This window comes from Scyliorhinus torazame, chromosome 8, assembly GCF_047496885.1.
Source record: "Scyliorhinus torazame isolate Kashiwa2021f chromosome 8, sScyTor2.1, whole genome shotgun sequence".
Taxonomy (NCBI): Eukaryota; Metazoa; Chordata; class Chondrichthyes; order Carcharhiniformes; family Scyliorhinidae; genus Scyliorhinus; species Scyliorhinus torazame.
Window position 1 is genome coordinate 261244898 of NC_092714.1, and position 17071 is coordinate 261261968.

The following is a 17071-nucleotide window of genomic DNA, read 5'->3' on the forward strand; positions in this document are numbered from 1 at the left end:
ATCGAAATATCAAATTATTACAGAATAGTGAAACCTCCGGTCAAACATCTCGAACTGGACATTAGCTGATAGATGATCTGTGGTCTCCACGGGGTATGTACTACGCGGTGGAGTTATTCAGGGTCTTGGCAGATGGCAGCGACTGACGAGGAACCCCCGCATTTTAAATGCCAATAGTTTTGGAATTTTGGCAGCTTGATGCCACAGTGGGAAATTTGTAACCAATGCAGCAAACAATATTGCATTGGAGAGTGTAATAGTTATTACGGACGAAATGTCCTGTAAGTTGTTAGGGACTGTTATGTATGGATTCAATTGGGTTGTAACCCCAAAAGTTGGCTGTATTAAATGTGCAAGTGGTGTTATTGCGAAGTAAAAAACACACAAACAAATAATGGCAAGTATACACTCCATGCTGTAAGGAAAATGATAACGGACAAAGGGGATTTGAAGAAAACTGAGTATTGTCTCATGTAAGCCGGGGTTGGCAGACTACATGGTTCAGTACAATGTTAGACGTTGGTGTGAGGAAGTCAGGAATAGAAACAGGATCGATTGAAGCTTCTGCAACTCATAAAGCAAGATAATCAGTTGATAGTACATGATGTCATAATTTACCATTCCAATGAGAAACGGAAAGCACTTCAAAAAATTACCAGTGAGGGATAAAAACCTTTTAGGTCGCTGATGGACTGAGTTGTGTGCTGTTTCTAAGGGACATGAGGAAGCTTTTACGGTGCTGCTACCCCAAGGTAATCAGATGCCTTGGAGGTAGTGGAACACACGGATATAGCTATTGTGTTACCTTCCTGAGTAGCGACAGCTATGGTTCACGGTGATTGGACTTGACGCAAGAACAATACAAAGAGTCTTATCGACACTGGTCTGCAGGATGGATGAATTTACAATTGATTTCCGTGCACAGTTTACAAATCACGACATGTACACACACATGACAAGGATCGGGGATAGCTGCCAGTCAGTACAACTAGAAGGGGGCTATAAACCCTACAATAGGATTCAGCTCAGAGTCAGCTCTCATAGCTCTCATAGCTCGGTCATGGGGTTTTGCCTGATGCATGGATTGATAATACTTGTTATTATAATTGTATATTGTATAATCATTGAATGCCTTAAAGTGTGTTGTAAGATGACTATGGCTCGGATGGTGCCAATAGACTCAGCCCATCACCACTCACCAAGATGACATCCCGTTACTGGCGACCATCAAACCAGGATGAACCCGGAAGGAGAGCCAGTGGCTGTAAAAATGTGATGAAGTGTTTATGTACAGAATGTAATGAATTGTGGGACGGTCTTTCAGACCAGACATTGGTACAGGTTATTAACCCGGGGATGTTTATAATGGACACTGGGAGTTGTATGCCTAACCAAAATCCAAATTTGGACCGAGACAGCAACAGGACTATTGTTGGTCTGGAGAGTGGTTAGCACACTTTTTGACCATTAGGGGGAATACCTACCCAAACATTTCTCTACCATTAGAGACCCTCGTGGCAGAGGTGAAAGAAAATATAACATGTCTGTTCTCCACCTGCACTGAACGGAGGTGTAGCGTAACCCAGACGTCAGGCCAATGCATCTGCCACAATGACACTGGTGTCCCGTTGTCGGTGGGTAGCGAAAGGGAATGTTGGTTAGGAGGCGGAATAGTAGTTATCATAGCATGATAAAAGGAGGGAATGAGGAATTGAACTAAAGAAAAGAGCATTAGACTGGGATGACCAGTTCGGGTAGTGTAGAGGTATACCCTAATATAGGAAAGCAGAAGATTAGGGTAGTGCATTTATAGACATTAATTCGGGTTGCAGGGAGTGAACAAAGGGATTGGGCAAAGCATGGGCGAGAGGGGGATGGGTAACTATGAGGACCGGTTCTTTGCACAAAGGATGCTGGGAGAAAGAGGCCCAGGGAAGAGGAATGAATAGTGGGCCTATCAGGATCAGTGGTTGTAAAGGTCAGCTTATATGGCCAGGTCAAGGAATGCGTGAGAAAGACCCATGAGAATCCTGTATTTGTCACCGTTACCTTATTTGGACGTGGGTATGTGAAACTCGATGCTGAATCCACGTGTGTGAGAAACCAGATGCTGTGCTTCCTTTGTCTCACTCGCTCTGGATGTTTAGAGAGACATGTTGTCTCCTGCCTTTTATCAGAGTGAGTGGAGCTTGCAAGCTACTTGAAATAAAATAATCAATACCTACAATCCGACTTAGCCATTGACTGAGAACAGACAGGGGCCAGGAAGAACTCGATATCGTCACTACTACGCGAGTGGTGTTTTCAACCAACAGGATGCTGCTTGTCGCCTGTCCAAAAAGATGCTTTGCATACCATACAATTGAGCAACAGTATGCATGAATTTTGGTGTATGTGTCAAGGCTAAATCTCCCACATTATTTTCCATGATGTTTTGTATTAGAAACATATAAAACATAGAAACATGGAAGATAGGAACGGGAGGAAGCCACTCGTCCCTTCGCGCCTGCTCCACCATTCATTCTGATCATTACTGATCATCCAACTCAATAGCCGAGTCCAGCCTTTCCTGCCTCATCCTTTGAACCCCTTTGCGCCAAGTGCTATGTCAAACTGCTTCTTTAAAACATACAGGACACAATTCTCTGTTTCAGAGATGGTAAGTGCTGACGCCGGGACTGAATCGCGATGGTTGGAATGTGTCTCAGGGTAGCGGCGTGGGGAGAGGGACCCCAGATGGACCCGCCTCATCGTCAGGTGATCCTGCAAGACATAAGAGGTGCCGGTCCTGGAGCGATTCAGGATATCCTAATGGGCTAGCATCGGCGCCACGGAGCTGGTGCAATTCCAACAAACACTGGCGTGTGATTCGCTGGGTCAGGATTGGCACTTGAGAGCCAGTCAAGCTGCATATAAGCGTTCCACTCCCCACACACTCTCATTCCAGCCAAGGAGATGCCACCCAGAAGAGCAGCACCGAGGTTCGCTGATGCCAAGCTGGATGCCGTGAAGCGAGGGTGGAACATCCTGTTCCCCGGATGAGAAGGAGCCTGCCACCCGTGGACATCAGCTGGGCCTGGGCACAGGTGGCAGCGACTGTGAGCGCCATGGGCCCCACCGCCAGGACCAACCAGCAGTGCAGGAAAAAGCTGCACAACCTCCTCAGGCCATCTAGGGTGAGTCACCACCACCGTGCCCCTGGCACCAACCCCTGCCCCACATCCCCCACACCATCACCCTGCTCCACCGCCTCCCCCCCTCCCCACCTCTTGTGGCCCCCATTAAGCGGACCGATAGGCAGCGCTGGACGAGGATGGGCAACCCCCCAGGCCTGCCAGGGCCAGTCACCACCGCCCCTTCCCAGAGGGCAATCAAACCATACTCACCGGCAATCCGCCCGCACCCCACCCTGCACCACATTCCAACATCCATACCACCCGCCATGGCTGGGTGACCTCCACACACGTCACCATCCGGGGACCCCCGATGCTGCCTGCGTCTCACACTGTGCATTATCTGTTCCCCACAGGAAAAGGCGGCCCACAACCGCCAAGAGTGGAAGAAGATCAGAGGGAACCCGCCGGACCTGTGGCCCCTCACCGTCGTTAGGCCTGGGTCGGTAGAGTCGGAGAGCCGGCAATTGTTGAGGAGGAGGTCGGCATCAGGGAACTAAGTGAGATCCCAATGAATAGCGATGACCCTCTTGCACGTGTAGCACCACCCCCACCCGCAATCTAACCATGCGTCTTGTCTTATGTCTTGCAGGATCACCTGACGATGAGGCGGGTCCATCTGGGGTCCCTCTCCCCACGCCGCTACCCTGAGACACACCCAGCGGCAAGGCAGGACCTGCTGGTGACCAGCGCCCCATGCCACAACCCCACGACAAACCCGGAGGACACGTCCAGAGACAAAACCGACTTTGTGGCACCGCTGTCACTGGTATCCTTCACCATCCCAAAGATACTCACCTCAGTCGAGCATGTTAGTGAAGAGGCTCCTGGGGCATTATCTGGTGCGCACCACACGTGCAGTGGTACATCAGGTGGGGGTAGGAACCTCGGAGGAAGCCTTGTACCAGGGCCACATGGATGTTGTTGCAGACCTCCAGAGAGTAGGTGGTCTGACCGGTTTTATTCTTATTTAACTTTTCAGGAGGAGTTTAATGCAACTGAATGGTTCGCTATAACATTTCAAAGAGCAGTTAAGAGTCAACCATAATCTTTTGGGTCAGGAGTCACATGTAGGCCAGACTTGGTCAGGGTGGGCGATTTCCTTCCCTGAACAACATGAGTGAACTGGATGGGTTTGTCCAAAATCCAATAGCTTCCTCATCATCATGACTGAGACTAGCCTTTTATTCCAGTTTCTTTTTAATTAATTGAATTTAAACTCCCCCAGGGCCCATGGTGGGACTAGAACTCATGTCTCCGGCGAGTTCAAACCTCTGGTTGACTTGTTCGCTGACAATACCACTGTGCCACCTAGTTTGCGATTTCACTAGAATCATGAATAAAGGAAATATAATCAGCAACTTCTGAAATGAAGTGCCCGTAGTAAACCTGCCCTTCTCCATCACTCGCCAGTTATCGCAATGCAAATGTAGTCATTTTTGTAAAGGCCCCGAAGAATCCAGCACGAGTTTTAAGGATACAAAATAATAAAGTTTATTTACTATAACAATATATACATAGTCGTAGCAGTAACTTCCCTTGCTACCTTCTCCTTCCTCTTGGTTCCTGGACTGGCCAGCTTATTTATAGTAGGAGTTTCTCCGCCCCCCTCATTGGGGAAGTTCATACTCCCATAGGATTGTGGGATAATCATTAGTCCCCAGCCAATCGTCAGTAGGCAGGTTATAACATCCCTCCCCCCCAAAGTCCAAGGAATCCACCGTAGGCCCTGGCGAAGGAAGGCGTCGAACTCGTTTGGCCGCAGGCCGGACGCCATTTGCACGCGGCGCTGGATCAGGCGGCGTATAACGAGACGGAGACCGGCGCGGTTGTACATCCACGGCCTGTGAACCCGAGGATTCCCCCTCTGATTCATCCTGTGTCTCCATCTCGGAGTCAGAGTCTGCTGCCTCCGTCATGTCAGCGTCTCTGTCCCCATTCGGTCCGGTCATGACCTGCGCAGGCTTTGAGTGAGGCACCAGTGGAAGATTTGGAGGACTACCTTCCCTTGTTTCGGGTCTTTGCCGCTGTTGAACTGAGCTCCGGGGGCGGGGAATCTTGCGGGGATGATCTTCTGGACCGGACGTGGTCTACATGTTTTCGCTGGAGACGACCCTGGGCTTGCACTTGGTACAATATAGGGCCCGTTTGGCGAAAGATTACCCCAGGAACCCATTGGGCACCACCAGCAAAATTCCGCACGAATACTGGGTCACCGGGCGCAAACTGCCGAATCGGACGATGCTGAGACAATCCCGGTCCCTGCCGGTCTTGTGTGCGGCGTACTTTTGCGCCAATGTCCGGGAAGACCATACTAAGGCGGGTGCGAAGTCTCCGGCCCATTAGGAGTTCTGCGGGAGCTACCCCAGTCACTGTATGGGGGGTGGTCCTGTACGTAAACAAAAACCGAGCCAGTCTCGTGTCCATTGATCCGGAAGACTGCTTCTTTAGGCCTCTTTTGAATGTTTGCACTGCACGCTCTGCCAACCCATTTGAAGCCGGGTGGTAAGGGGCAGTGCGGATATGGCGGATGCCGTTCATCTTTGTAAACCTAGCAAACTCCTCACTCGTGAATGGAGTGCCATTATCCGTGACCAGCACCTCGGGGAGGCCATGCGTGCTAAATGATAAACGCATTTTTTCAATTGTTGCGCAGGACGTTGTCCCCTGCATCTTATGCACCTCCAGCCATTTGGACTGGGCGTCAATTAGTAGGAGGAACATGGATCCCTGAAAAGGGCCTGCGAAATCTGCATGTAAGCGTGCCCAAGGCCGCCCTGGCCATTCCCAGTGATGTAGGGGCGCGGCCGGCGGAAGCTTCTGATGCTCCTGGCAAATGGAGCAGTTTTGGGCCACCTTCTCAATGTCGGTGTCGAGGCCTGGCCACCAGACATAACTCCGGGCCAACATTTTCATCTTGGTCACGCCCGGATGCCCATTGTGCAAGTCTGATAATATCAGCTCCTGGCCTTTTTCCGGGACAACCACACGCGTCCCCCACAAGAGGATGCCGTCTTCCACGCTGAACTCTGACAGCTTGGAGGAAAATGCCCGTAACTCGCCTGGGAGCTGTCTATGCTGCCCACCATACAGGATTATGTGCCGAACCTTTGACAGGACTGGCTCCGTCTGGGTCCACTCACGGATCTGTGATGCCGTGACAGGCAAGGTGTCCATAAAATTTAGGGTTGCGACCACCTCACCGGTCGTTGGGGTCGACATGGGGCCGGTCGATAAAGGCAATCGGCTCAGTGCGTCGGCATTTGCTATCTGCGTACCTGGTTTGTGCTCCAGAGAATACTCATATGCAGCAAGCAACAAAGCCCAGCGCTGGATCCGTGCAGAAGCAATGGGCGGTATCGGCTTATCCTCTCTGAAGAGTCCCAGCAGGGGCTTATGATCAGTCACGATAGTGAAATGGCGGCCGTACACATACTGGTGGAAGCGTTTCACCGCGAAAACCACTGCCAGGCCCTCCTTCTCGATCTGCGCGTACTTCTTCTCCGCTGCAGTCAATGTGCGGGAGGCGAAAGCTATCGGTCGCTCGGCCCCGTTCTCCATCTTGTGGGACAGGACAGCCCCAATACCATACGGGGATGCATCACATGTGACGAGCAAAGGCTTTCCCGGATCATAGTGGGTTAGTAACCCAGACGACGACAATTGTTGCTTTACCCGCCGGAAAGCGGTTTCTTGCGGCTGACCCCAAACCCAGGTGTGATTTTTCTTTAGCAGCAGGTGTAAGGGGGCCAGCGTAGTTGCCAGATTGGGGAGGAACTTCCCGTAATAGTTTACGAGACCGAGAAAAGAACGAAGATGCGAAGTGTCAGTCGGGGTGGGGGCATGTTGAATTGCACGCACCTTCTCTGCGACGGGGTGCAGACCCTCGCGGTCCACCCGATAACCTAGGTAGACTACTTCTTTTGCCTGAAATACGCACTTTGTGTGACGTAAACGGACTCCAGCCTCCGAAAGGCGTTTAAGGACAGCCTCCAGATTTTCCAAATGCTCTTGCTCCGACGTCCCTGTAATCAACACGTCATCTAGGTAGACAGCCACACGTGGTAAACCTCTCAAAATGCCCTCCATAACACGTTGAAAAATTGCGCAGGCAGAGGATACTCCAAAGGGCAACCGTGTATATTCATACAGGCCCCGGTGTGTGTTAATTGTTACATATGGTCGGGAGGCAGGGTCCAGCTCCAACTGCAGGTAGGCGTGATCTATTTTTGTGAATGAGAGTCCGCCTGCAAGTTTCGCGTAGAGATCCTCTATGCGAGGCATTGGGTATCGGTCGAGTCGGGAAACTGTATTCACTGTAAGTTTATAGTCGCCACACAAGCGAACTGTGGCATCTAGCTTCATTACTGGCACAATTGGTGCTGCCCAGTCAGCAAAACGGACAGGCCTGATAATACCCAAACTCTCCAAACGAGTGAGCTCCCCTTCTACCATCGAGCAAAGCGTAAGGCACTGGGCGCGCCCGGAAATAGCGCGGTGTGGCTCCTGGTTCAACTTGGATACGGGCTACGGCCCCTTTTATTTTCCCCAGACCAGGCTGGAATACCTCTGGGTATCGTCCTAGCACCTCAGTCAACCCTCCAGAAACTGTTTGGAGGATGTGCTGCCATTGCAACCGCAAATGGCGCAACCAGTCCCGACCCAACAGGTTGGGCCCATGGCCACGCACTACGATAAGTGGGAAACGCCCCTCCTGGCGTCCATAGACAACAGGGGTCATTGTAGTTCCTGCAATGTCCAGTGGTTCCCCCGTGTAGGTGGCCAACCTGGCCTGTGAGTCAGTTAGTGTAAGGGTCTGTATACCCTGCTTGATGCGGTCGAATGTCCTCTGGGCGATCACGGAGACCGCTGCGCCAGTATCCAACTCCATCTCCAGCGGGTGGCCATTGACCCGTACTGTCACCTTAATGGGGGCCACACGGGGAGCTGCCACACAATGCAGCTGCAGGCAGTAGTCCTCCGTCTCCACGTCCTCAGGGGTGGTCGCCGCAGGTTCATCCACATGGAAGGTACGGCCTCTGGGCTGGTCCCAGTTATGGCCCCTGGGCTGGTCCCAGTTTCGGTCAGAACGACGGCGCCTCTGGCGTCCCCAGGACCGCCGTCCGCAACGGGGTCGACGCCTACAAGTCTGACACGGACATGGCTCCTCATCCATTGGCTCTGGAGAAGGCTCCCTTCGGGGAGGAATGTCCGATGGCCACTGGCGTCGGTCTGGTCGTTGCCTCGCCCAAGGTACCGCAGGAGTGCGGGGGGACGTTTTTGGGCGGAAAGGGTTTCGCCCCAAGGCATGCACTTCCATTCCCTGTAGCTCCTGTACTCCTCGCTCTGCGCTCTCTTGGGACAAGACTATTTGTATTGCCTGTTGAAAAGTCAATGTTGGCTCCGCTAACAACTTTCTCTGGGTGGCCGCATTGTTAATACCGCAAATCAAACGGTCGCGTAACATTTCTGACAAGGTCTCACCATAGTCACAGTATTCCGCAATCCCGCGTAGCCTGGATAAAAAATCGGCAAGGGATTCTCCAGGGGTCCTCTCAGCGGTATTAAACCGGTAACGCTGGACTATCGTGGACGGGGTTGGGTTAAAGTGTTGCCCCACTATATTCACAAGTTCGTCAAACGTTTTGGTGTCCGGCGCAGCTGGGTACGTAAGGCTCCTAATCCCCCCAAACGTATGCGGCCCGCAGGCGGTGAGCAATATGACCACCTGGCGCTCGTTTTCAGTGATATTGTTTGCCCGGAAATAGTAACGCATCCGTTGCGTGTACTGGTTCCAGCTTTCCAGCGCAGCATCAAAAACATCCAAACGTCCGTACAGAGGCATGGTATAATAGAAAACAACTTCCAACCTGTATCCAACAAAAATCCAGGGAGGTGGCTTCAGCAGTGTAGACAGCTATTCACTTTTACCTTCGTCGCCAGTTTTGTAAAGGCCCCGAAGAATCCAGCACGAGTTTTAAGGATACAAAATAATAAAGTTTATTTACTATAACAATATATACATAGTCGTAGCAGTAACTTCCCTTGCTACCTTCTCCTTCCTCTTGGTTCCTGGACTGGCCAGCTTATTTATAGTAGGAGTTTCTCCGCCCCCTCATTGGGGAAGTTCATACTCCCATAGGATTGTGGGATAATCATTAGTCCCCAGCCAATCGTCAGTAGGCAGGTTATAACAGTCATATATTCAAATAAACTAAACCCAAATCTTGCTAACCGAGCCCAGTTGACACATACTTATACCACAGCTCCATTTCATTTTTTTTGCATTCACATTGCACCTTTAATATGCCCTGAGGTGCATTACAGGAACAATTATCAGAAGGATGTATTTTATTACAAACGTGTATTAAAACAGCAAACAGCAAATAAACACCCCAGGAAACATACTTCCCCCACAACTCCATTTCCACGCAGCGCTGGTCAAAGAGATTCTTCGAGCCTTTTTCAACCAAGAAGAGAACCACTGCCCTAGATAAAAACACAGAAAGGTACAATGAGCTTAGCATCACACAACAGGTAACAATCAATTCACTTTGAGATCCTGGTGAGCAAAATGGGCTGGATTCTCCGCACCCCGCCGCTGAAATCGCGGCTGGCGGCGGGACGGAGAATCCATTTCCCCGCACGGAATCGGGACCGGCGCCGGTTCCCCCCGAAAAGCAGCAAACTCGGAGAGTACGCCGCGTCGCATAGCACCTACCTGGGGCCATTGCTGGAAGCCCGCCCTTTAGCCAGTATCGAAAGGTACTTGGAGCTTAATGACAACGGAGAGGTTCAGGTGGGAGTGGTCTGGGAGGCGTTGAAGGCGGTGGTCAGAGGGGAACTGATATCCATAAGGGCACATAAAGGGAAGCAAGAGGGTAAAGAAAGGGAGCGATTGTTGAGAGAACTTCTGAGGGTGGACAGGCAATATGCAGAGGCACCGGAGGAGGGACTGTACAGGGAAAGACAAAGGTTACATGTGAAATTTGACCTGCTGACTACGGGTAAGGCAGAGGCACAGTGGAGGAGGGCACAGGGTGTACAGTATGAGTATGGAGAGAAGGCGAGTCGGCTACTGGCCCACCAATTGAGGAAGAGGGGAGCAGCGAGGGAGATAGGTGGGGTGAGAGATGAGGAGGGAGAGATGGAACGGGGAGCGGAGAGAGTGAACGGGGTGTTCAAGGCATTCTATGAGAGGTTATATAAGGCTCAGCCCTCGGAAGGAAAGGAGGGAATGATGTGTTTCCTGGATCAGCTGGAATTCCCGAAGGTGGAGGAGCAGGAGAGGGCGGGACTGGGAGCACAGATTGAGATGGAGGAGGTGGTAAAAGGGATTGGGAGCATGCAGGCGGGGAAGGCCCCGGGACCGGACGGATTCCCGGTGGAATTTTATAGGAAATATATGGACCTACTGGCCCCGCTTTTGACGAGAACCTTTAATGAGGCCAGGGAAAGGGGGAAGTTGCCCCCGACTATGTCGGAGGCGACGATATCGCTCCTTTTGAAGAAGGAAAAAGACCCGCTGCAGTGTGGGTCCTACAGGCCCATTTCCCTTTTAAACGTAGATGCTAAGCTCCTGGCCAAGGTGATGGCGACGAGGATAGAGGACTGTGTCCCGGGGGTGGTCCACGAGGATCAAACTGGGTTCGTTAAGGGGAGACAGCTGAACACGAACATACGGAGGCTGCTAGGGGTGGTGATGATGCCCCCATCATAGGGGGAGGCGGAGATAGTGGTGGCTATGGACGCCGAGAAAGCATTCGACAGAGTGGAGTGGGAGTATCTGTGGGAAGTGCAGAGGAGATTTGGTTTTGGAGAAGGGCTTATTGGATGGGTACAGCTGCTGTATAGGGCCCCGGTGGCGAGTGTGGTCACGAACAGGCAGAGGTCTGACTACTTCCGTCTTTATAGAGGGAAGAGGCAGGGGTGTCCCCTGTCTCCGTTACTGTTTGCATTGGCGATTGAGCCCCTGGCCATAGCACTGAGGGGCTCCAGGAAGTGGAGGGGAGTACTCAGGGGAGGAGAAGAACACCGGGTATCATTGTATGCAGATGATTTATTGCTGTATGTTGCGGACCCAGTGGAGGGGATGCCTGAGATAATGCAGACACTCAGGGAGTTTGGGGAATTCTCGGGGTACAAATTGAATATGGGGAAGAGTGAGTTGTTTGTGGTGCATCCGGGGGAGCAGAGCAGGGGTATAGATGATTTACCGCTGAGGAAGGTAACAAGAGATTTCCGGTACTTAGGGATTCAGAAAGCCAGGAGTTGGGGAACCTTACATAGGCTTAATTTAACGCGATTGGTGGAACAGATGGAGGAGGATTTTAAGAGATGGGACATGGTGCCCCTGTCACTGGTGGGTAGGGTGCAGGCGGTCAAAATGGTAGTCCTCCCGAGATTCCTTTTTGTGTTTCAGTGCCTCCCGGTGATGGTCACGAAGGCTTTTTTCAAGAAAATCAAAAAAAGTGTCATGAGTTTTGTGTGGGCTGGGAGAGTGAGGAGGGGGTTCTTGCAGCGCAGCAGGGATAGGGGGGGACTGGCACTACCGAGCCTAAGTGAATACTACTGGGCCGCCAATATCTCAATGGTGTGTAAGTGGATGGGAGAAGGGGAGGGAGCGGCGTGGAAGAGATTGGAGATGGTGTCCTGCAAAGGAACCAGCCTACAAGCACTGGCGACGGCGCCGTTGCCGTTCTCCCCGAAGAAATACACCACAAGTCCAGTGGTGGTGGCAACACTGAAAATTTGGGGGCAGTGGAGACGGCATAGGGGAAGGACGGGAGCCTCGGTGCGGTCCCCGATAAGAAATAATCATAGGTTTGTCCCGGGGAGAATAGATGGGGGATTTGGAGCATGGCAGAGAGTTGGGATTGTGCAACTGAGAGATCTGTTCGTAGACGGGACGTTTGCGAGTCTGGGAGCGCTGACGGAAAAATATGGGTTGCCCCAAGGGAATGCATTTTGGTATATGCAACTGAGGGCTTTTGCGAGGCAACAGGTGAGGGAATTCCCGCAGCTCCCGACGCAGGAGATTCAAGATAGAGTGATCTCAGGGACATGGGTGGGGGATGGTAGGGTGTCAGATATATACAGGGAAATGAGGGACGAGGGGGAGATCATGGTGGATGAGCTGAAGGGAAAATGGGAAGAAGAGCTGGGGGAAGAGATTGAGGAGGGGCTGTGGGCTGATGCCCCACGTAGGGTAAACTCGTCATCCTCGTGCGCCAGGCTAAGCCTGATACAAGTCAAGGTTTTGCACAGGGCGCATATGACCGGAGCAAGGCTCAGTAAATTTTTCGGGGTAGAGGATAGGTGTGGGAGATGCTCGAGAAGCCCAGCAAACCACACCCACATGTTTTGGTCATGCCCGGCACTGCAGGGGTTCTGGGTGGGGGTGGCAAAGGTGCTTTCGAAGGTGGTGGGGGTCCGGGTCGAGCCAGGCTGGGGGTTGGCTATATTTGGGGTTGCAGAAGAGCCGGGAGTGCAGGAGGCGAGAGAGGCTGATGTTTTGGCCTTTGCGTCTCTAGTAGCCCAGCGAAGGATCTTGCTTATGTGGAAGGAAGCCAAACCCCCGGGCATGGAGATCTGGATAAATGACATGGCAGGATTTATAAAACTAGAACGGATAAAGTTCGTGCTAAGGGGTTCGGCTCAAGGGTTCACCAGGCAGTGGCAACCGTTCATTGACTACCTCGCAGAACGATAAAGGAAAGGGGAAGGTAACAGCAGCAACCCAGGGGAGGGAGGGGGGGAGGGGGGGGGGGGGGGGGGAGGAGGGGGAGGGGAGGGGGAGGGGGGGGGAAGTCCTCAGGATTGTTTTTTTGTACAGATATTTGCACTTGGTTATGTATATTGGATTGTTTGATTTTATTATCTGGAGAGTTATTATTTTTGTTATGGCAGTTGCCATTTAGTTTATATAGAACATAGAACATAGAACATAGAACAATACAGCGCAGTACAGGCCCTTCGGCCCACGATGTTGCACCGAAACAAAAGCCATCTAACCTACACTATACCATTATCATCCATATGTTTATCCAATAAACTTTTAAATGCCCTTAATGTTGGCGAGTTCACTACTGTAGCAGGTAGGGCATTCCACGGCCTCACTACTCTTTGCGTAAAGAACCTACCCCTGACCTCTGTCCTATATCTATTACCCCTCAGTTTAAGGCTATGTCCCCTCGTGCTAGCCATTTCCATCCGCGGGAGAAGGCTCTCACTGTCCACCCTATCTAACCCTCTGATCATTTTGTATGCCTCTATTAAGTCTCCTCTTAACCTTCTTCTCTCTAACGAAAACAACCTCAAGTCCATCAGCCTTTCCTCATAAGATTTTCCCTCCATACCAGGCAACATCCTGGTAAATCTCCTCTGCACCCGTTCCAAAGCCTCCACGTCCTTCCTATAATGCGGTGACCAGAACTGTACGCAATACTCCAAATGCGGCCGTACCAGAGTTCTGTACAGCTGCAACATGACCTCCTGACTCCGGAACTCAATCCCTCTACCAATAAAGGCCAACACTCCATAGGCCTTCTTCACCACCCTATCAACCTGGGTGGCAACTTTCAGGGATCTATGTACATGGACACCTAGATCCCTCTGCTCATCCACACTTTCAAGAACTTTTCCATTAGCCACATATTCCACATTCCTGTTTTTCCTTCCAAAGTGAATCACCTCACACTTCTCTACATTAAACTCCATTTGCCACCTCTCAGCCCAGCTCTGCAGCTTATCTATATCCCTCTGTAACCTGCTACTTCCTTCCTCACTATCGACAACACCACCGACTTTAGTATCGTCTGCAAATTTACTCACCCACCCTTCTGCGCCTTCCTCTAGGTCATTGATAAAAATGACAAACAGCAACGGCCCCAGAACAGATCCTTGTGGTACTCCACTTGTGACAGAACTCCATTCTGAACATTTCCCATCAACCACCACCCTCTGTCTTCTTTCAGCTAGCCAATTTCTGATCCACATCTCTAAATCACCCTCAATCCCCAGCCTCCGTATTTTCTGCAATAGCCTACCGTGGGGAACCTTATCAAACGCTTTGCTGAAATCCATATACACCACATCAACTGCTCTACCCTCGTCTACCTGTTCAGTCACCTTCTCAAAGAACTCGATAAGGTTTGTGAGGCATGACCTACCCTTCACAAAGCCATGCTGACTATCCCTGATCATATTATTCCTATCTAGATGATTATAAATCTTGTCTCTTATAATGCCCTCCACGACTTTACCCACTACAGACGTGAGGCTCACCGGTCTATAGTTGCCGGGGTTGTCTCTGCTCCCCTTTTTGAACAAAGGGACCACATTTGCTATCCTCCAGTCCTCTGGCACTATTCCTGTATCCAATGATGACATAAAAATCAAAGCCAATGGTCCAGCAATCTCTTCCCTGGCCTCCCAGAGAATCCTAGGATAAATCCCATCAGGCCCCGGGGACTTATCTATTTTCAGCCTGTCCAGAATTGCCAACACCTCTTCCCTACTTACCTCAATGCCATCTAATCTATTTACCTGGAGCTCAGCATTCTCCTCCACAACATTATCTTTTTATTATTTATTTATATTATTTATTTACTTGTTAAAACGGTCACTGTTATTTATATTGTTTTATTGTTGTAAAAAGGGAAAACCTTTGTATTGTTTTGTTTGGCCGAAAAATTTGAATATATATATATTTTTTAAAATTAAAGCCCTCGGCACCATTTTTACACTGTTTGGTTTCCCCGCCTATATCCATAGCGACAGGGGGTCCTCCTGTATGAGTGACGAACTGCGTCAATTCCTGCTCAGCAAGGGCATAGCCTCGAGCAGGACGACCAGTTACAACCGCCGGGGGAACGGGCAGGTAGAAAGGGAGAATGGAACGGTCTGGAAGGCCGTCCTGCTGGCCCTCCGGTCTAGGAGTCTCCCAATTTCCTGCTGGCAGGAAGTCCTCCCGGATGCCCTTCACTCTATCCGGTCCCTGCTGTGCACCACCACGAACCAAACGCCTCACGAGTGCCTCCTTCTCTTTCCTAGGAAGTCCTCTGGAACGCCACTTCCGACCTGGCTAGCAGCTCCGGGACACATCCTGCTCCGGAAACATGTGCGGGCGCACAAGTCAGATCCTTTGGTGGAAAGGGTGCATCTCCTTCACGCGAACCTGCAATACGCCTACATGGAGTACCCCGATGGCCACAGGACACGGTCTCCCTGCGGGACCTGGCGCCCGCCGGAGCTACCCACACCCCCCCCAACACCAATCACCACCCCCTCACTCCCGCTGGCTCATCCCGCAGCCACCCCCTTCCCGGGGGGTTCGGTTCTCCTCCCAGACCCGCCCAGGGGTAAGGAAACAGGGGACAGCGCTACGCTCCCAGAGTCGACGGGACTCGAGCCAGCGCCATCACCACCATGCCCGAGACGATCGAAAAGGATGACCAGGGCACCCACCCGGCTCATCGAATCACTTTAATTCATTCGGTTAAAGCGACAATTTTGTTTATAGTTTATAGTTACGGCACAATGCCAACCCTGTTTGGCCCGTTGGCCCAGTTAAATCGACAATTTTATTCATTGTTCAGAGTTACGGCACTGTACCGACCCTGTAAACCCCTACCACCATGCGAACCACCATCCCGCCGGGTTCTTTTTCAACAAGGGGTGAATGTGGTGGTATGTATTAGGGGTAATACGGTATACCACGATGCCGACAGGCTATTGGTAGATGGATACCGGGTCCTGATAGGATCTGCCGCCTCCTGGGCTCCACCCAGAAATGCCGGTATAAGAACCCGGATTTCCCCCAGCAGCTACATTCTGTACCCAAGCTGCTGGGGAACAGGTTCTGCTCAATAAAGCCTTTAATTGATGTTACTTCAACCTGCCTTGCGTCATATTGACGGTACAACACCCTGCTCGCCCCCTGCAGGGTTAGGAATATGTGGCCCTTGGCCTTTGCCTCCCTGGTAGCCCGGAGACGGATCCTTTTAATGTGGAAGGACTTGAAGCCCCCAGAGTGTGGAGACTTGGGTCAGTGACATGGCTGGGTTTCTCAGGCTGGAGAAAATAAAGTTTGCCTTGAGAGAGTCAATGCTGGTGTTCGAACGGCGCTGCTGCCGCTCCCTCCAGGGAGGTATACCACGAGCCCGGTGGTGGTGGCGGCCCTCAAAATTTGGGGGCAGTGGAGGCGGCATAGGGGGGGAAGTTGGGGCCTCGGCGTGGACCCCATTATGGGGGAACCACCGGTTCGCCCCAGGAAGAACAGGTGGAGGGTTTTTGGGGTGGCACAGGGCAGGGGTACGAAAGTTGGGGGACCTGTTTGTGGACGGGAAGTTCGCGAGCTTGGGTGAGCTAGAGGAGAAGTACGGGCTCCCCCCGGGGAACACCTTCAGGTACTTACAGGTAAGGGCGTTTGCCAGATGGCAGGTGGTGGAAATCCCGCGGCTACTGCCACACACAGTACAGGACAGGGTGCTCTCAGGGGGGTCAGTGGGAGTGGGGAAGATCTCGGAAACGTACCAGGTGATGCAGGAGGAGGAGGAGGTCTCGGTGGTGGAGTTGAAAGGTAAGTGGGAGGAGGAGTTGGGAGAGGAGACTGAAGAGGGGACGTGGGCAGATGCCCTAGGGAGGGTGAACTCTTCCTCTTCATGCGCGAGGCTCAGCCTCATACAGTTTAAGGTGCTGCACAGGGCACACATGACCGGGACAAGGATGAGCCGGTTCTTTGGGGGTGAGGACAGGTGTGTTAGGTGCTCAGGGAGCCCAGCAAATCACATCCATATGTTCTGGGCATGCCCAGCGCTGGAGGAATTTTGGAAGGGCGTAGCGTGGACGGTGTCGAGGGTGGTAGGATCCAGGGTCAGACCGGGCTGGGGGCTCGC

At 51.8% G+C, this 17071-nt stretch overlaps 1 protein-coding gene across 1 annotated transcript in view; it reads right to left on the bottom strand.

The window, feature by feature from the left end:
- Positions 1 to 17071, bottom strand: part of LOC140428581 (glutathione synthetase-like) — a 160570-nt gene that overhangs the window by 65837 nt on the left and 77662 nt on the right. The window contains exon 7 of the mRNA XM_072515219.1: positions 9582 to 9662. Coding sequence (XP_072371320.1) covers positions 9582 to 9662 — 81 coding nt within the window. The remainder of the gene's footprint in view (positions 1 to 9581; positions 9663 to 17071) is intronic.